Source organism: Mangifera indica, chromosome 4 (assembly GCF_011075055.1).
Source record: "Mangifera indica cultivar Alphonso chromosome 4, CATAS_Mindica_2.1, whole genome shotgun sequence".
NCBI classification, from domain to species: domain Eukaryota; kingdom Viridiplantae; phylum Streptophyta; class Magnoliopsida; order Sapindales; family Anacardiaceae; genus Mangifera; species Mangifera indica.
This window is the reverse complement of record NC_058140.1, coordinates 12796899-12817009: the sequence shown is the minus strand read 5'-3', so window position 1 is coordinate 12817009 and position 20111 is coordinate 12796899. Positions and strand designations below refer to the sequence as shown.

Below are 20111 nucleotides of genomic sequence, written 5' to 3'. Positions count from 1 at the left end.
TTGAGGAGAAGAACAAGAATTTCCATTAATCTAATTTGGAAGAGGAAATTTTGGAAAAATGAATCCATAAAAAATGGAAACTTAAGGCTTCTGCAACGCAAAATAATCACACACAAACCCTTTTTACAACATCTTTCAAAAACATATCAACACGCAAACAAACAGTGAACAGAACCATAAATTTCTTAGGCCTTCCCTTCAATCCTGGCATGTGTTAGTCCAACACAAGCATCAACAAAATCCTTATCAATGAAATCTGTAGAGAAGATCTGCAACCGATCGGCGCATCCCTTGGAGAAGCATTGATTTATAAACAACCTAGCATATCCATGAATCCTCCTTGTTACTGGCTTAACACACACTATTGGGTTATCTGCCTGAGGTGTAACAGTGTTCTCCACCCTGTAAAAGATTTTCCTTGATGAAACTGGTTGCTGCTCACTCAAATGCTTCAAATTGTTCTCAAATTTTGTCGACGGCAGGTCAGTGTCAGTCCAATTGTCCTTCAAGCACTTGGAACCCCACAAGGGTCCTCCTGCATTCGGCTGAGGTGATTGCCTCGGCTTCCATATACAAATCACTCTCTTTGGCAACACTTCTGCAATCGTTTTACCAAAAACATGATCATCCTGGTGAATTAAAACATCTCCAAGTTGCTCCACCAAGTACTTATCAAAATCAGGAGGATCGTTATGCCCGAATTCTGTCCGTATCTCCAGGATTATAATCTCTGACTCGGTCTCTGATAAAAACTTCTTGATGTCCTTGAGCACAACGTCAACGCTGTAAGTTGCCAAGATCCCATGACAAACCCGACGATTCTCCTGAATCCGAATATCCAGAACCCGGGCTCCCCTCACAAGCTGATGATAGATCGACAATGACTGGCATTGAGCAAAAGGGCGAGATATGCACGGAACTCCAATCTTGTTGGTCGCTGAATCGTGAGTTCCAGGCCACACAATCTTGTTAATATGAACTTTTTCAGGATTCAGACCCGCCATCCAAATCTTTCTATCCGGAGGGTGAAAATCACACCCTGGAAACTCAACACCGCAACTTCTACAAAGATCGCTTAAAGCTTTCTTCTCTGTGCGGATTGTTTTCCGCCGGGCCACCTGCTTAGATACCAAAGAACCCATTAAGACGAAAATCCTCCAATCCCTCTTCCTCTCTGTTATTTCTTTCTCCTTTTTCTTCCTGGAAACGAAACAAGAAATAGAGGTGAAGAGCAGAGATTTGATATAAAGGATTCAATAATAATGCATTGCATCATAAATGTTTGATTAGTTGATTTTTATTTTTTTATTTCGGAGAATTCAACCAAAACTTTGGGTTGGCGATTTGGTAAATGGAGAAAGATGTGACATTTGGTTTGCCTTAAAGCTTGGTGGGGCGTCTTATTTGAATTGTTGGGGAGAGTTCTTTAATGCATTGGTCCACTTGTACGGCTGTCTACATCAGCCTGGAATTATATCATATTAGTAACTTTTCATATTCAACTGTTTAAAATTTATTTTTATATATATGGAGAGAGAGTTGTAACCGAAGTTATATGATCAGAGTTTAAATTGATAAAGATAAGTCTTTTTATAGTGAGTGGTTAACATTTTCCCATCAAGGTTTGTCATGAAAACACTTCACATTTTTCCATCCAAGTATCATATTACTTCTATGGTTTGACTTTTGGCACTAAAATATTTTGATTAATTAGTTAATTAATGTATTTTTTTGATTTTATCTTTATTAAATTCCATATTAACCAATTAAACTTGATCAATTGCCACTCAACACCCATAAAAAAAATTTAATGCTTTTAAAAATGATTTATATTATATATATTTATTTTTTATACATAATTTATATAAACTAATAATATATTATCATATGGCTTACCCACCAGAAAAAGAAACCCATCAATGGTTGCCCCCACCCCCACTTCCCGAAACATCGCCGTCAACAACACAAGCCACACAATAGCACTCCACTATCAAAATGGGTAAGCCAATTAAACCCATCTATCGGAATTTTGCAAATTCGCCCTACAAATCTAACATCCAGGCTTCCAACAAATCTCCCACTAACACGTCCATAGACAACTATAAATACCTTACTCTTCTGACATATCCTCTCGCCAAGAACAAATCTTTCTTTGAAACCAATACAAGTAATTCACATCCTCTTTGTCGGTGTAAAAGTATGTATCAATGAAAAATATACCATATTAGGAAGACTCGGTTGAAAAAATATGAATAAACACAAAATGTAAGTTGAAGACACACAATTTTTTCGTGGATCGGTTAAAAAAATTAACAACCTGCGTGTTGTTATTGATTTAATCAAATGATATTACAATAATAATAGGCGATTAAGTGTATGTAGCTATTTTTAGATGATCTCTGTTTATTCTCGTTACACTGTATTAATTTATAGTAAAGAGAGGTATGGAGGTATGGTTATATAATCTTTAATATAATACAATAATTAATAATGTGATGAATGTTATAATAGTTCCAATAGAACAGAAGCATAATTTTACTTCAATCGTAATTACTGGTTTTAAAGAGAATGATTCTTTGACAATAAAAAATGTTCATTAATAGATGATTAATGTGATCCATTTAGAAGTATGTTGTCTTATGAGTTATGTTTTTAGTTTGTGACTGAATGCTTGATGTGTGTTTTACTTATATATTTGAGTCATTTTATTTATATATTTTTTTCACATCTTTTTAGAGTTCTAATGATGATAACATTCATTGCTATATTGAGTCAGAAGACTCATTTTCTAAGGAGGCTCTTCAATTAGTTCATAGATGAAGGAAGACAATAGGATGAATTATCTCAGAAACTCCCGTTGAAACAAGTTTGAAGGCTCAACTTATTGGGGCTGTGCTAAGCAAGGAGCGGCTGAAAGAAGGTGTTCCTCTCATCCATGTTGATGTATCCCTTCTTGAGGTAGGGGGAAATGTGACATTATCTCCTTATCCTACAATAGAATTAGTTTGCATAAAGGAAATTTATAGCTTTTTGATAGAGCAATGAGAGCCAATAAGATGCTCATACAATAATTCTCTAGAGGAATTGTCAATCACTCGTTTTTAGAGCAAACTTGTGTGGAAAAATGTTGATCACTCGTTTATTATTTGAAGATTGGATTTAAATTTTTATATGAGAATGAAGTGTGATACCGTGTGCTGTGTGTTGGGTTGTTCCTTTCTTCACGTCATGTTAGTTGATCAAACAGCCAAATGGACAGAGTTGATTATTGGATTAAAGTGGTTGGATTGAAATTAAACTGAAAGCTTATCCAATACTTCTTGGCCAGCCGGTCCTTCATTGTTTCCCTGTGAAATTGTTGTCCTCAATAGATTGGTGACTATTACCTGACTTTAAGAATTATGGAATTAAAATTATTAGAATCATGCCAAAAGATTTGAATATCCCAAATTTGAATTTTTAATTTTACCAAATCAAGAAAAAAAAAAAGAAATTGAAAATTATATAGAATTGTTTGGTTACCAGAAAAAGGTCTTTCGAATAATATTATTTCGGATCTTAAAAGATAAGACATGAACTAGTTAAAATCAAGGATGTTTATACATCAATTGCCAATTTTGCTCTTCTTGATCTGTTAGTTTTTGCATGCCATATGTTAGATTTATGGAGATAAATGTTACATTTCATAAGCTTTGGATCGACATGTCACTTTTAAGAACAGGGGGATCGGATGTTTCACCAACCCTCATGAACTAAAGTTTTTTTTAACCCTAATTAATTAATCTTCCTGGGTTGCGTGTCACATATTCAGGGTAGGTACAACCAGCTGATTGAATAAAAAAACACATCTAACTATGAACATAATCCAAGAAAACCCCCTAAAATCTGGCCCTCAAAACCCTTTCCGAATGCTAAATTTTGCCTGTGATGCCCAATTTAAGATGGTAGATATTATTATCCCTTGTAAGTGAAGACAAAATTTCATCTTAAATTTATCTCAATCCTGGCTGAAGGCCAATTATTCGGATGGTTACAAAAGATCAGCTAACTTAATGGATGAAAAGGGGCCCCAGCTTAAAAGAGTTAGGGATGAAAAGACTTTCCTCCATGGCAATGGAATTTACCCACAAAACGCCAAGGAAATAAGGTCGGCCACCTGATGGTGATCATGAAGCTTTCTAATCAAGGGGCTTCTATCATTACTGCAACTGGGATCCACCATGTGCATTCACAATTAATAATCATAACCAAGAGGATAAAACCTGATAATGACAAAAAGACCGGGCAGAGCAGCAGGCCAGGCCCAATGAAATCTAACAAGTAGGAAAATTAAACAACTCTCCAGCTGACTCCATAACCCCCCATTTCGCATAACCCCGAAGCAACTTGTCCGAGCAAAAAACATCTCTAACTTGCCTTTCATCTAAAAAACCTCCTGGCATTGTTCATCTCTCCGCACGTCGCATGTTGGAGATCACCAAATTTGGCAAAAATACAGTAACCAAAAACTGCCCATGAACCCATTCATTAAGATTCAACTCCTCTGTTTTTACAGACAGTCAAAACACCAGCGAAACTAAACTCATTGTATCCAATACGTAAACTCATCAACTCTTTAAAAATCCATACGATCTCGCCAACATCCCCACTTCCTGCATTCCCTAAAATCATCGTATTCCACTTAAAGCCACATCTCTCTCAAACCATTATATCAAACAGCTTCTTGGCGGGCTTCATTTGGCCCAATTCAGCATAACCACAAAACAAACCATTATAACTGTACAAATTTCTAGAAGACAATGTACTAAAGCCCTTACATCCGGCTACATAGCTACCGCAAATTCCGCAATTGAAGTACATGATGTTGATACATTAAATTGTTTATAATCTTTAATTACCAAAAAAGAGGTAACATCAAATGTAAGTGGACCCATTTTCCAGATCTCAAATACTTTGTTTGGGAATATTGTGGTAAGAGAAAAACTATGACTTTGTTTGGGCAACATAGGCCTTTTAGAGCTAATAAATCAAGCGAAGAGACAGACAGAACTGGCCTTGAGAGATGAGATGGAAGAGAGATTCAACAAGGCAGATTTTGGGCAGATCAAATGGGCCATTTTAGGAATTTTCAACACAAAATTGCCTTTCTCAATGATCCAACCATAGATCTTACACTGCACTTGTAGGCCTGGCTGGGTTGTTGCATAAAGTATTCAAATAGAACTCGAAAATCCCTTTGATGGTAAACTATCTAATGCAAGCCAATTCCTTACAGAACGAAGGAATTTATTTGGCTTGATAAAAAGCATTAGTAATGGGAGAAGCTATAGCATGAATTTTACCCCCCACATTTCCTGTGTAGCAAAGATCAAACTCTTGATTTAATTGATTTAGTGGTTGTGAGTTAATTATTAAACTTGAGATTTATCTTATTCAATATGGTTGATTCCAACCAAATATAGCGATTTGACTCATCTAGGTTCTTTATTATAAAAAAAAAATTACTTATTATTATTTTTATCATTTGTTCTCATGAATGTTTGAATTTATGTTGACTCCTTATTATTATTCATCTTGAGATTGCTTGTATCAATCAATCCTGAGTTAACATCGAATGTGGTATATTTTGATTTCTTATACACCTAACCTTAAAAAAAGGTTTAAATTGATTAGAGATAGTAAGCTCATTAAGCTAAACCCGATTAAAATCTCTCTACCCAATTTACTAATCAGGACAATTTCTATCATTAAATTACATATTAAAATAATTAATTTATACAAATATTACCTAATTAAGAAATCTATGGAAAATTAACCCACTAATAATTTTACCTTTGATTGGTAATTTTTATGTCATTACCATATGATGGTTGATGTATTTATTTAACATAAAAAAATATATTAAATATACATTTCTTTTCACATTTTAAACTATTTTTTTGATATTTTTAGAACGTTTTTAATAATCATAAGAACATATATATATTTCATATTAAAAGATTTTACTTAGTAAATATAAAATTGACTTTAATTGTTCTACACAAGTTTTAAGATATTTTTTTAATTAAAAAGGTGGTATTAGAAAGGAGAAAATCACTAAATTCTAATGGGAGAAGGTCAAATTGACCATCAATTCTATCCATTATTCATATAAATACTAAGAGGAAGAAGACACTAAACATATTCTTGAGGATCAAAATTGTTCCTCAATCAATAATCAATCATATAAAATCGATGGCCCATATTGTTCCAGAAAGATCCATCATGTGACGCCTCAACACGCACTATAAAATGTCCTTAAGACAGGTGACCTTTTTCCAAGTCTTCATGTCCACGTCAGCGTGATTTGGCGTCTTTCTCGTTGAGACCAATGAAACCATCTTACACCGTTCGATCAAATGTAGCAACCACTCTGGACCGTCCATCAGACTCTTATCTTCTAAGTATCCCTCCTCTAAACATAGCAACTAAAGCCTAAGTTACTACATATCAAAGTAAACACCAAAAAGCCGATTCTTTACTCTGATACTGATACCAACTGCCCCTGTTCATCTCTCTATAAATCATTCTACTTCTAGCTGCCACATATACAGGTAAAGTCTTCAATTTTTTAGTTGGCTTATATTTCTAATTTTGGTTTTTAAATGTTTACTTTTTATTGAATGCTCGAAAGGTTTCTGACTTGATTATAAGTCTTGCATAATCCTTAATGAAAACACGTGAACGCACACTAAAGATCTGTTATTTTTTAGTTGATTAATGCAAGCACTTATGGGAAAACGTAAAGATCTGTATTTTTAATTGACATTCATATTATTTTTTAATCGAAGTTGAATTATTGTTATAACGCTTTGGTGTGGTGGGTGATTTTGTGATTGGTTTTTGATGGTTATGATGGGTTTTTAATCTGTGGTTAAATGGTTTTTTGTGGTTTTTTTCGAATTAGGGTTTTGAAGCTAAAATATTGAAAATGGAAAATGGGGTTGGTAAGCCTATAAAAGTTAGGGTCGGGAATGAGAAAGTAGAGGATAGGGTTCAGGTGGGCTCTGATGAGTCAAAAGATGCAGAGGAGGAGGTCTTTGAGGAGGCGGTTGACCGTGCACTTGATCAAGAAACAGAAGATGCATCAGGAGATGATCATCTTGTTGTTGTTGATTCAGGTTTACCAGTGGCTGATGAAAATTCAAGTGTAGGTGGTGAAATGGAGAGTTTTGAGGAGGCTACTTCTGTTCCCACTGAGGTTGGGAATGTTGATTTGGGTGAGGATGAAGTGGAGGATTTGGTAGGAGAGGAGCCTGTTAATGGGGTTGTGGTGCCTGATAAGATTGATGAGGGAGGGACTGTGGGTAAAGCCATGAGTGGTGAATTGATTGGAGCAGATGTTCCAGCTAAGATTGATGAGGGAGCAGAGGTATCTGAGGTTGGTGCAAGAGTTGAAAGTGTAGTTTCCAAGGTCTTGGTTGATAGGCCTGAAAATGGGGATTCTAAGGAGGTGAATTTTGAGGAATCTCCAGTTCATGAAAAATTGGAAAATGGAAATCTCATGGTTGGAAAAGATAGAGAAATTGATTTGAGTGGGGACATTCTGCCTGAAGATGGTGAAAGTGGAGAAGTGAAGGAGGGTAAATTTGTTGTTGAATCTCAAGATGACAAGTCTGCAGAACCTATTGATTCAGCACCTGGCTCTCATATGGTGCTTCTGGATGATAGGAATGAAGAACCGAATGATAAGTTGACTAGTTTGAATGAGGAGCATCAGATAAATGAGACTGAGGAATTGAGAGATGCTATATCTGGGGTAGGCGCTGTGCAAGCTAATGGTGTAAATGGGGAAATGGAAGATATTTCTGCTGAAATTGATTTAGAGCATCTGGAAGAGGCTTGCAAACTGGAAGGCACTTCAGCTGACTCACCTAAAGATGTTGTGGAAGGGACAGTGGCCCCTGAAATTGGAAGCTCACCTTCTTTACAGAAAAATACAGATGAGGTGAATGAGAATATTCAGGAGGGTTCCACTGATTCAAGCACTGATTCTCAACCTCAAAGTGCAGGTGAAATAGTCAGGGAGGTTCATGTTGTGGCTGAAAGGCCTGAAAAGAAAGCAGAAAAGGGTAGGGAAGAGAATCAGAGAAGTGGTCAGGTGATAAGAGAATGTGATCTTCAGCCTGAATCTGAGATTTCTTCTTCAACTTCAAGTTCAACAAATCCTCCTCCTAAACGCCCTGCATCAGAGATTTCCTCTTCAACATCAAGCTCAACAAATCCTCCCAATCGCCTTGCACCTCCTGCTGGCCTTGGACGTGCTGCCCCACTTTTGGAACCTGCACCTCGAGTTGTGCAACAGCCTAATGTAAATGGAGCTGCATCCCATACACAAACCCAGCAAATAGAAGACCCTAGCAATGGGGAGTCTGAGGAGTATGATGAAACTCGTGAAAAACTTCAGATGATCAGGGTGAAGTTCTTGCGTCTTGCGCATAGGCTTGGGCAGACTCCACACAATGTTGTCGTGGCTCAGGTGTTGTACAGACTGGGGTTAGCCGAACAGCTGCGTGGGAGAAATGGCGGTCGTGTTGGTGCCTTCAGCTTTGACCGTGCAAGTGCTATGGCAGAGCAGCTTGAGGCAGCTGGGCAGGAACCACTTGATTTCTCTTGTACTATTATGGTACTTGGAAAGAGTGGAGTCGGTAAAAGTGCTACCATTAATTCAATATTCGATGAAGTAAAGTTCAATACGGATGCTTTTCAGATAGGTACAAAGAAAGTTCAGGATGTTGTGGGTACTGTGCAGGGAATTAGGGTACGGGTTATCGATACTCCAGGCCTTCTACCTTCCTGGTCAGATCAACGACAAAATGAGAAGATCCTACACTCTGTTAAGTGTTTTATCAAGAAAACACCCCCAGATATTGTGCTATATCTTGATAGGTTGGATATGCAAAGCAGGGATTTTGGTGATATGCCTCTGTTACGCACCATCACTGAGATATTTGGACCATCTATATGGTTTAATGCAATTGTGGTTCTAACTCATGCAGCTTCTGCTCCACCTGATGGCCCGAATGGTACTGCCTCTAGTTATGACATGTTTGTCACTCAACGTTCTCTTGTTGTCCAGCAAGCCATTCGGCAGGCAGCTGGGGACATGCGGCTCATGAATCCTGTTTCATTGGTGGAGAACCATTCTGCATGCCGAACAAATAGAGCTGGGCAGAGAGTCTTGCCAAATGGTCAGGTTTGGAAGCCTCACCTATTATTGCTCTCTTTTGCATCCAAAATTCTGGCTGAAGCAAATGCCCTTTTAAAGTTGCAAGATACTCCACCTGGGAAGCCTTTTACAACTCGATCTAGGGCTCCTCCTTTACCTTTCCTTCTTTCATCCCTTCTCCAATCAAGACCACAAGTCAAACTGCCTGAGGAGCAGTTTGGTGATGAGGACAGTCTAGATGATGATTTGGATGAATCATCAGAATCTGAAGATGAATCAGAATTGGATGAATTGCCACCATTTAAACGTTTGACGAGGGCCCAGGTGGGAAATCTTTCTAGATCTCAGAGGAAGGCATATTTTGATGAGTTAGAGTATAGGGAAAAATTATTTATGAAGAAACAGTTGAAAGAAGAAAAACGGAGACGGAAGATGATGAAAAAAATGGCAGCTGCAACTCAAGATGTGCCGAGTGACTACAATGATAACGCAGAGCAGGAAAGTGGTGGTGCAGCATCTGTGCCAGTTCCTATGCCAGATTTAGCGTTACCTGCTTCTTTTGACTCTGATAATCCTACTCACCGGTACCGTTATCTTGATTCATCCAACCAATGGCTTGTGAGGCCTGTATTAGAAACTCATGGCTGGGATCATGATGTTGGTTATGAAGGTATAAATGTAGAAAGATTGTTTGTTGCTAAAAATAAAATTCCAGTATCATTTTCTGGCCAGCTTACAAAGGATAAGAGAGATGCCAATGTGCAAATGGAAATGACCAGTTCTCTAAAGCATGGTGAAGGGAAGGTAACATCTTTAGGTTTTGATATGCAGACTGTTGGAAAGGACTTGGCTTATACACTGCGTGGTGAGACAAAATTTACTAACTTTAGGAGGAATAAGGCTACAGCTGGTCTCTCAATTACCCAAATGGGTGATTCCTTATCAGGTGGCATGAAAGTTGAAGACAAATTGATTGTGAACAAACAATTCAGGGTGGTTATGACTGGTGGTGCAATGACCAGTCGCGGTGATGTTGCTTATGGAGGCAGTTTGGAGGCTCAGTTGAGAGATAAGGACTATCCTCTTGGACGTTCACTGTCTACTTTTGGTCTCTCTGTAATGGATTGGCATGGAGACCTAGCCATTGGATGCAACATACAGTCCCAGGTACCCATTGGACGATCAACAAATATGATTGCTCGAGCCAATCTGAATAACAGAGGGGCAGGACAAGTCAGTATTCGCTTTAATAGTTCTGAACAGCTTCAATTAGCATTAATTGGCCTCATTCCTCTACTTAAAAAATGTTTGGTTATCATCAACAAAGTCAGTTTGGACAATGATGAAAATTAGGTTTACATTTTCTGCTGTAGCCTTGCAGTTGTAGGACCAAAAAAATATATATTTGAACTAGCAGTGGTCATCATCAAGAGGGAGTTCATGTAAGATGTGGTTTCTTCTTTCTTTCTCTTTTATATTAAATCTTTCTGGTTATTGAGACTGTAGTGTTTTTGTTAGATGTTGAATATGATGATTTTTGTTCCTGTTGAGCCAATGGCCGAGCATTGCCTTTTGTTCAATTATGCTTCTGACTAGAATGAGTTTCTTATTTGTTTGTACACATTGATCTGTATTTCAGAATTAGTTGCCACTTGCCATCTTTTATCTCATCCGTTGTTTCATTTCCCTTCCCAATTTCTGTTGCCCTGTAGTTCTAGACTAACATAAATCCTGTTTGATTTAATTTGTTGTTCCTTTCCCAAATTCATGCATTGAATGTAAAATATATGCCTGTAATTGAATAAGTTCTGTTCTTACTCTTTCTTATTATCAGGCAAAGTTAAAATAATATTATCACGAATGTTATTAGACCCAGGCAAAGTATTGTCACGATGGATGTATTATTCATTGTTGAATCTAAGATTAATATATTAGAGGCTAAATGACAGTAATCTTAAGTTTAGGGTATGGAATGTAATTATTGAAAGTTTGATTAGACTTTAATATACAAAGAGTGAGTCATCTTGGGTCTTAAATCTTTGTAAATGTGCTTTTATATTTAAGCATAAATATCATGAACATTTAGAAAGTCAATCAAAATATATATTAAAGTTTTGGGTTAAAAGTGTAAATACTCTAAATGAAATATAGACTATATAAAGGGTTGTGAACTGTCTCACGTAAGATGAGACATTTTCATAAACCATATGATTGTTAAATCCTAGCTGACCACTGCAAAAAGAAAAGAAAGGATAGACGTATCTTTCAAATTCCAATTACATATTGACTCAACTATACCATACAGTCTATCAATTGTAAGAGCTTCGAATATGTTTTCACGTAATATTGTATCTCGTGATTATCTCTATGTAAACAAGTAGAGTCTCCAGTAATTTGTAAAGAACTGTGAAAGAATTTAAAGCAAATCCCTTATGAAAGAGCCTCCAAATGCAGGTTTGCTTCTGAAACCCTTTTATATTATAACACTAGTAGATCTTGGTATTAGGTTTTGCGGTCAAATTTTATTGTTTTATGTTGCTTCCACTGCCAATAATACTACTTCAACTACCAATATTCATTAGAACAGGGGTATCGAAACCCCACAGATGCGATTACGGGACGGTAGTCAAGTAGGAGGCGCATGATATGTGTACAGTATATATGATTAGGGTTTGTATATAAAATTTGTATTAAATTGTGAGAGTGCTAAAAGTATGCCATAAAAGTTGTGAGCCAAAATTTAGAGCATAAATAGAGAGAGAACGGATGTCTTATTCACTTTATAATCTCCCCATTTGAAACTTTTTTTCAATTAGTTTACATAGTTTTCTCTGATTTAAGTTTTTGACGTAAAATCTTATGTTTTTATGTTACCTATTTGATATTTCATTTGTTATTTAATTTATGGGTTCCATAACAATCACAATTACTAATTGACTTATGACCGATTCAAGTAAATGGCAATCATAAATTGTTCTATTAGAAAACCATCAATAGGATATGGCTTTTAATTGAAGCTTCAGGGCTTGAACGAAGGCGGCCTCCTAATCTTAGTAGCTTGTTCAAAGCCATATGCAATCTCAATGAGCTTTGGCTCTGTACCCTTCAGTCCACCAAAACAAATGCCAATGGGAACGCCTTCACCATCAAATCCAGCGGGGACACTAATGCCTGGGAATCCACCAATTGCAAGAACAGGAGCCATAGTTGAACCCAGAGCCACCAAAGCATCCAGTTTGTTTTCTATCATCAACTTCTCAAATCCATCACTTGAAAGTTTTGCTAGATTCAGCAAAGCTACCTTCTCTGTATTGCCAATTCCATTTGTGGCTTCAGCTAACAGGAAGATATCTTGGCCGAATTCGTCGATTTTTTCCTGTATGATCATTCTAGAAAATGAGTATTCAAACTACAGTAATCAATCCCAAGCTATTTTGGAATGAAGACTTTGATTAAGCTTTAGCAAAACATATACTTACCAAACCAGAGAATTTCTCATTGAAGGCTATAACTTCTGCCAAAGTTCTCACTGGGGAAGCCACTAGCTCCGTGAGGTATGCATTGAGGGCCAGTTTGAACTCAGCCAGCAATGCCACTGCTTCACCACTTACAGTACAATTTAATATAACCTCAATGTTGGCTATTTCCAGATGATCTACTAAAACTGCACCTCCTTGTCTAGATAGGAAAAAAAATGTATTGCATAATTGATTAAGATAAGAGGTTATTAAGCCCGAGCATGTTGGTTGAAATTGGCATTAAAAAAATATGTTATACAGTACCTTAGTGTCTGCAAATGGTGCTCAAAAACTTGAGTCAAGGGAGATCCTTTGTCAAAGTTGAAGAAAGGGTTTCTCACTATTCCCAATCTCTTCCATTGGAGCCCATAAAGCTTAAGGAATTGTTTATAACCACCATATGGAATGTACTTTGTTGCTTCTCTGGTTGCTGGATCATTGCAAACAAAGCCTGCAATGGCATCAAGAACAGAGCATCAGCGACTGTCCTGCAAACAGGCCTGGGACAGCAGTCCTTTTGTTAACGTTTCATCCATTAATTGCAATACACAATCCTCTGAAACAAATTATTGCAGAGAAAACTAGATTTTAGGTAATTAGTGACAGGTAATCCTTCTAAAAGCAATGTGACATTAAAGATCATATCGTAAATATAGAAGTTAAGATGACCCACCCAACAGTGTCTTGTCTAGGAGATAAAGGAATGACCCCAGATCGGCTAGTGATGCCAATAGTTGGTTTGATTCCCATAACTGAGTTAGAACTAGATGGGCACAACATTGAGCCGTCAGTCTCAGTCCCTAGTGACACTGCTACCATATTCGCAGCTACTGAGATTGCTGATCCACTACTTGAACCACAAGGATCTGCAGAAAGAACATAAGGATTCTGCACAAAATATCACATATGTTTTAAGCTGTAGCTGTGATAACGGAAACAAATAATTGTCAAGGGCCTAATTTCAGCTCACCTTTCCTTGGCCACCTCTAGCACTGAAACCATTAGGTAAACGTAATGATCTAAAGGCAGCCCATTCAGTCAAGCTAGCCTTTCCAAAGATAATGGCTCCATTTTTCCTCAACTTCATTACCACACCGGCATCGCGTGGCACAATGAAGCCAAGCGATGCAAACGAACCGGCTGTGTTGTTCAGCCTGTCCTTGGTTGCAATGTTATCCTTCAGAAGAATAGGAATGCCATGCAAATGCAGTGAACCTGGTGCCTTAACCATACGTTCACAGTCTGCCTTATCAGCTTGACGTAACGCATCTGGATTCACCTCTATGACCCCGTGGAGGACAGGTTGAGTCTACTGATTTCTCCAAGGTAAAATTCAACTAGTTCCCTAGATGTGAGTTGGTGTTGGTTGAAAGCAAGCTGCAGATTGCTTATGGTTGCTTCTCTTATTGAGAATGCATTACTGGAGATGTTGTCAGTTGATATTGCAAGAAGAATCAGAACAAATGACAAGAAGATAGAAAAGTTCAATGAGTTATTTGTAGTCATTGTCAAGTTGTAAAGAGAAAATAGATTCGATTAGAAAAGTGATGCTCGGGCTATATATAGTGATTGAGATACAGTCTTAAGTGTAATAAATGGGGATGGTACATCTGCAGACTAGTAAATTTGTGGCAACTTGTTGAGATAAATTTTATTTTCTCAAGTAGATATTCACAGCAAACTATATTAATTGAGATATAAAGTACTCTGTCATTATCAAATTATAAGGTTGACGTGAAAAAGCAAAAACTAGAGTGCGTTTCTTAATGGAATATTCTTAATAGATGCTTTGGAGTTTGGATGCATAAGTTGTATGACCACTTCAAGGCTTTTGCTGTCCATTTCCAGTAATTTTGTTAAAATGGGGTTTTCTAGTTCCAGCAGATTCTTTTGAGTCAATGTATTATTATTTATGCATTCATTCTTACCATATGGCATGCAAACCGCAGAGGCTCAGCATGCAGCCAAATGTAAAAGCATTATGCTAATTTGCTGGAGTTTTGAACATAATTCCGTCCTTAATTAGATATAATCTTATAAAGATTCATCAAGGCTTGAATGAAAGAAGCTTCTTAATCTTGGTGGCCTGCAATCTAATTACGCTTTGGCTCTGAGGCCTTTGATCCCCCAAAGAAAACGCCAAAAAGCCTACCCTTGCTATCATATCCAGCTGGAAAACATCATTTGTAGAGTATATCTAGAACAATCAAGAAATATATGCTCATGCAGTTACCTTTGAGAAATTCTGGTTGAATTTTATAATATCTGCTGAGGATCGCACTGGAGAAGCCACAAGTCCCTTTGAGGTATGCATTTCACGGCCAGTTTGAACTCGACTGCCAATGCTAACGTTTGAGCACTCGCAGTTAGAGATGACAATTTTGGCTAAACTTTAGGGGTCTGACCCTAACAGATAGGGGATTTTTTGATAGAAACAAAGAAGAGAACAGAGACGAAATTAAAAAAAATTTCTGCAATCATAGACCGGAATACATATATCTCTTCTCCGCCCAATCTCGTCCGCTCGCCGCCCGCATCCCCATCCCTTTATATTAGTATATTTACTTAAAATACTACTATATCTTTATAGTTTTAGATTATTTATGTTTTTGAAATTTATTTAGATTTTTGTTGTACATATTAAAGTAGTTAATATATTATATTTATGACATTTGAAATAGTGGGTTGATTTTAATTTTATTATTTAATATATTTATATTGTGTTTAGAGAGTATAAAGAGAAAATTTTTCTTTGCGGATATGGAGAGGGGATTTTTCTTCATAGGGAAGAGATATGAAATCATTTTTATCTCCATAATAGGGACCGAGATTGATATCCCTTGCTCTCCATCTCTCCCTGTTGTCATCCCTACTCGCAATGGTATCAGTGATACTATCTATGTTGGTTATGTTTAGATGGTCAACCACCTCCGAACCCTTGCGTCTTCACTTGCAGTAAAATCATGACATATAGAGTTATGCTTATTTGTCTGAGGCTACTCAGATTGTGACAAATAATAATTGGTTAAAGCTGTTTGTGTTGCCACCTTAATGTCTGGATATGGTGCTCAAAAGCTGTATATTGATAAGAATCTAACCATTACTTTCTGATTTTATTGGACCAAATACTTTAGCCTAGACCTGAAGGACCCAAGTGCATTTACCTGATAAAATACCTAATAAAATTTATTCCATTGGATTGGATCCTACAGGTCCAAGTTACACAGAATCATTTTTGAACGAAGGAGGCTTCCTAATCTTGGTAGCCTGCTCAAAGCCATAAGCAATCTCTATAAGCGTTGGCTCTGAGCCCTTCAATCCCCCAAAGTAAATCCCAAAAGGAAAGCCATTATTACCATATCCAGCTGGGACAGTGATGCCTGGGAATCCACCGATTGCCAGAATTCTTGCAATATAAACATCAGGTGTAATCACTGCATCTAGCTTCTCCTCTTTCATCAACTTCTCAAAACCATCTCTGGAAAGCTTTTTCAAGTTTAACAATGCAGCTTTCAATTTATCGTCAGCTCCATTTGTGGCCTGTGCTGCTTCAAGAAGACTTTGCCCATATTCCTTGGTGTTTTCCTGCATAGCCATTACTAGCTTCTCGTCAGAAATTCATAGATTCAGTCTAGAAAAATGTATTAACAGAGGGAATCTATGATCACTATGTTACCAATTTTGAGAATTTCTTGTTGAATGCTATAACTTCTTTCAAGGACCGAACTGGGGAAGCTTTTAATCCCTTGAGGTATGTATTCAAGGCCATCTTGAACTCGGCTAAGATTGCATATTTTGCACCACTTCTACTTGGATCTAATATCTCATCAATGTTGGCTATTTCCAGGTTGTCCACCAAAACTGCACCTTGTTCTCTTAACATCCATTCAACAAATAATCAAATTATGTAAAAATCAGTTTAAGACTACTCAGCTTGTAACAAACAGTAGTTGTGTTGCTACCTTAGAGTCTGAATATGGCGCTCAAAAGCTTCAATAACTTGAGACGAGTTTGCAGTGCTAGAAAATGTATGCCTCACTATCCCCAATCTCTTCCCTTTCAGTCCATCAGGTTTAAGAAATTGTTTGTAGCCACCGCGAGGGATGTACCTTGATGCTTCTCTGGTCGCTTTGTCATTATGATCAAAGCCTACAATGGCATCAAGAACATATACAGCATCCGCTACAGTCCTGCAAATAGGCCTGCTTGAAGCCAAAATGGCTTGAATCTAGCTTGTTCTAGGATAAATTTCATTGATTTCAATTGATAAATTTCATTGATTTCAACGTGACTTACCCAACAGTGTCTTGTCTTGGGGAGAGGGGGACGACTCCATCTCGGCTAGTGAGACCAATGGTGGGTTTGATTCCTACAACTGAGTTGGCGGCAGATGGGCATAAGATCGAGAAACCAGTCTCGGTCCCTAGTGACACTGCTGCCATGTTTGATGCCACTGGTATTGCTGATCCACTACTTGACCCACAAGGTTCTGCCGACAGAAGATAAGGATTCTGCATGCAGATTTTATTAATTTTATAAAAAGTCTGCGTACAGATTTTATCAATTTTGTTAACAAGAGTCAGAAGATAAGATAAAATTTGGAAGTGAAAACAATAACATATGCTAAGTAAAATTTGAGGTTCTCCAGTTCACTCACTTTTCCTTGGCCACTTCTAGCGCACCAGCCTTGGGGAGTATCTCTAATACCAGCCCACTCACTCATGCTAGCCTTTCCCAAAATAATAGCCCCAGCTTTAATCAATTTGGTGGCCACAAATGCGTCTCGTGGCACGAGTGAGCCAAGCAGAGCAAATGAGCCAGCTGTGGTGTTCATCTTATCTTTGGTTGCTATGTTGTCCTTGAGCAAAATGGGAATGCCATGCAAACCAATCTTTGACCTTGCAGCTCCAGACTTACGTTCTTGATCAGCCTTTTCAGCCAACCGTAATGCATCTGGGTTCACCTCTATGACCCCTCTAAGTTTCTGGTTGAGCTTATGGATTTCTCCAAGGTAGAACTCAACTAATGTACTTGATGTGAGTTGGTTTTGTTTGAAAGCTAGTTGAAGATCCTTAATGGTTGCTTCTTCTATTGAAAATGCATCACTAACAATGATGAGTAACCCAGATGATAATAGTGCTAGAAATACCAGAGAAAAGCTCAGATATGGTGCATTGGTCGCCATAATTTAGCTCTCTTAGCAAACTCAGTTTGTCCTCCTGCAGATAATGGTTGTGGCCCTGTATTTTATAATGGGCAACAGCATGAAGCTCGCACGGTGGTCTTGCCACATGCTCGGTTGGCGTCGACATCTTGCAGGACAATTCTGTCGTTTGCCCCCATTGTCTTTAAAGCCAACGTTTTACACGACGAAAGGAAAAAGGCAAAACATTACAATTGGTTACCAGTGGCAATGCATGTAATGCCAAAAGGCAGGGCTCCACGGTCATATCCAGATGGGGCTCTAATGCTTGGAAATCCATAGAATCCAGGGGACAAGAAATATCTACACCAGCAGTCACTAGCTTGTTCTCTCCAATTTCTCAAGCCTTCTGTTGAAAGTTTTGACAATTTTAACAATGGTTCTTTCATTTGATTGGATCTATTGTCAAGATCCGCATCAAAAGATTTCAGAAGACTTTGTTCCTCAAGGGTGTAAATACTTTAAATTATTTTTTTAAGATCATACCTTCTTTGAGGAGTCTCAATCTTTCAATTAAGAATATTTTATTAATTTAAATAACAAAATATTCACACTATTTTCAAAATTCAAACTATTAATAAAATATGTTGTATTTAAAACTTTCACCATCCCTGGTAATTGTTTATGTATTGTGCTATATCTTTTAGAACAATCATGTGCAGAGTGCATTATTATTAACAAAAAAAAGTAATATTACATATATTTATTTTAAATATATAAATAAATATATATTTATACAACATCATCATATAATTAGATATTATTTTATTTTTAATTTAAAATTTTTTAATTACATAATAATATACATTAAATATGTACCTATTTATATATTTAAAGTGAGTACGTATAATTTTTTATTAAAAAAATTAGTCTCAAATCATTATAATATAAATACCAAAAGACTTATTCCTGCACAAGATTTAAATTATTTTTATACTTTCATCCGTTAAATTTTGAAAATTCAAATACCTAACTATTAAAGTTGACAAAATCTGTTTGTTTTAATGGTATAATTGTCATTTAACCAACAATATTAAAAAAATAAAATTTTATCTTATTTTTCTACCTTAGTTTTAAAAACTAATAATTTTTTCAACCAAAGTTTTAAAAAGTTACCTTTTTCCCCTTTGAATTTTATTTTTTTCACTTCCTTCTCTAACAACCTTTTCCATCTCTAGCTGACTTTGTCTTCCCACCTATCTTCTTCTTTGACACTCTCTCCCTCTCTTGGTGCTCTTCCTAAAGAATGGTGGCTGAAGCTGAAGATGAATCGAAGCATGGGCCACACACTTTGTCAATTTGTCAACCTATGCTTTGATTCATCTTTGACTTCGGTCACCATTTTCTAGGGAGAGCACCAAGAGAGGGAGAGAGTGTCGAAGAAGAAGATGGGCGAAAAAAAGAAATTGGCTGAATACGAGGAAGGTTGCTGAGGAAGAAAGGAAAAAAAATAAAACCTTGGAAGAGAAAATATAATTTTTCTAAATTTAGATAAGGAAAAATTGTTAGTTTTAAAAATTCAAGTGAAAAAATAAAATAAATTTTCTTTTAATATTACAGGTTAAATGATATTCATATATTTAAAACTAACAAATTTTATTAATTTTAATAATTAACATGTGAGTATTTAGATTTTCAAAATTTGATAGATGAAAGTTTGATAATAAACTAAACCTTGGGTAGAAACAAGTCTTTTGGCCCAAGTAAATACCTATATAAAAATCACGTTTTTGGAATCATCCATATCAAAGTATATCATTTAATGTAACTTTGAGCAAATCTTTATTCTCATCACTTTTTGGCATTAATTAATTACTATATAATTCATATTTAAAAAAAAAAAAAAACCCTCTTCACCGGTTCTAGTAGCCAGGGGAAACATGTCTAATCTTGTAGACATCCCAAACATAGGTAGAATAGGGAGAATTTGTTATACTATGTAAGTTCTAATACTATTACAACGTGGGTTACATACACGCTAATAAAGTAAGTTGAGTTATCTAAACATGGGTAAGTGGAGTTTTTGTATGCAGGGTTGAGTTATCTGGATATCATATTTGACATGAGTTCTCTCCATATCAAACAGGAGCCTAGGTTCCAATGATAATTGCTAGGACATCAAGTAGATATTGGATCAAAATTTCCACATTACTAGTCAACTTGCCAAAGGTTACATCTAACT

The 20111-nt window shown here is 36.7% G+C and overlaps 4 protein-coding genes across 4 annotated transcripts; 1 reads left to right on the top strand and 3 right to left on the bottom strand.

The window, feature by feature from the left end:
- On the bottom strand, nucleotides 1-1384 carry LOC123215014 (PI-PLC X-box domain-containing protein DDB_G0293730). Its single transcript, XM_044635047.1, has one exon. The coding sequence runs from the start codon at nucleotides 1140-1142 to the stop codon at nucleotides 186-188; it is 957 nt and encodes a 318-aa protein (XP_044490982.1). The 5' UTR covers nucleotides 1143-1384; the 3' UTR covers nucleotides 1-185.
- Nucleotides 1385-6441: 5057 nt separating this feature from the next.
- Nucleotides 6442-10763, top strand: LOC123213869 (translocase of chloroplast 120, chloroplastic-like). The gene is made up of 2 exons (XM_044633490.1): nucleotides 6442-6593; nucleotides 6947-10763. The coding sequence occupies exon 2, from the start codon at nucleotides 6971-6973 to the stop codon at nucleotides 10559-10561; it is 3591 nt and encodes a 1196-aa protein (XP_044489425.1). The 5' UTR covers nucleotides 6442-6593; nucleotides 6947-6970; the 3' UTR covers nucleotides 10562-10763.
- A 1212-nt stretch (nucleotides 10764-11975) lies between these two features.
- LOC123214935 (probable amidase At4g34880) lies at nucleotides 11976-14245 on the bottom strand. The gene is given in 7 exon segments (XM_044634963.1): nucleotides 11976-12584; nucleotides 12688-12886; nucleotides 12991-13198; nucleotides 13201-13226; nucleotides 13400-13614; nucleotides 13697-14028; nucleotides 14031-14245. Coding segments are annotated over 7 exon segments (1539 nt in total). The 5' UTR covers nucleotides 14233-14245; the 3' UTR covers nucleotides 11976-12227.
- Nucleotides 14246-15788: 1543 nt separating this feature from the next.
- On the bottom strand, nucleotides 15789-17968 carry LOC123213266 (probable amidase At4g34880). The gene is made up of 5 exons (XM_044632662.1): nucleotides 17384-17968; nucleotides 17023-17237; nucleotides 16689-16928; nucleotides 16403-16601; nucleotides 15789-16311 (listed from the first exon to the last, which is right to left on the bottom strand). Exons 1-5 carry the CDS (start codon nucleotides 17909-17911, stop codon nucleotides 15946-15948), a joined length of 1548 nt encoding a protein of 515 aa, XP_044488597.1. The 5' UTR covers nucleotides 17912-17968; the 3' UTR covers nucleotides 15789-15945.
- Nucleotides 17969-20111: the final 2143 nt, after the last annotated feature.

What these genes read in the sequence shown, in the direction of transcription:
- LOC123215014 (XM_044635047.1), bottom strand. Translation starts at nt 1,142, where the DNA reads ATGGGTTCTTTGGTATCTAAGCAGGTGGCCCGGCGGAAAACAATCCGC.
- LOC123213869 (XM_044633490.1), top strand. Translation starts at nt 6,971, where the DNA reads ATGGAAAATGGGGTTGGTAAGCCTATAAAAGTTAGGGTCGGGAATGAG.
- LOC123213266 (XM_044632662.1), bottom strand. Translation starts at nt 17,911, where the DNA reads ATGGCGACCAATGCACCATATCTGAGCTTTTCTCTGGTATTTCTAGCA. An exon ending in CCAAGACAAGACACTGTTGG is followed by an intron (nt 16,929 to 17,022) that starts GTAAGTCACGTT and finishes GGCTTCAAGCAG; the next exon opens with GCCTATTTGCAGGACTGTAG. An exon ending in CGCCATATTCAGACTCTAAG is followed by an intron (nt 16,602 to 16,688) that starts GTAGCAACACAA and finishes ATGGATGTTAAG; the next exon opens with AGAACAAGGTGCAGTTTTGG.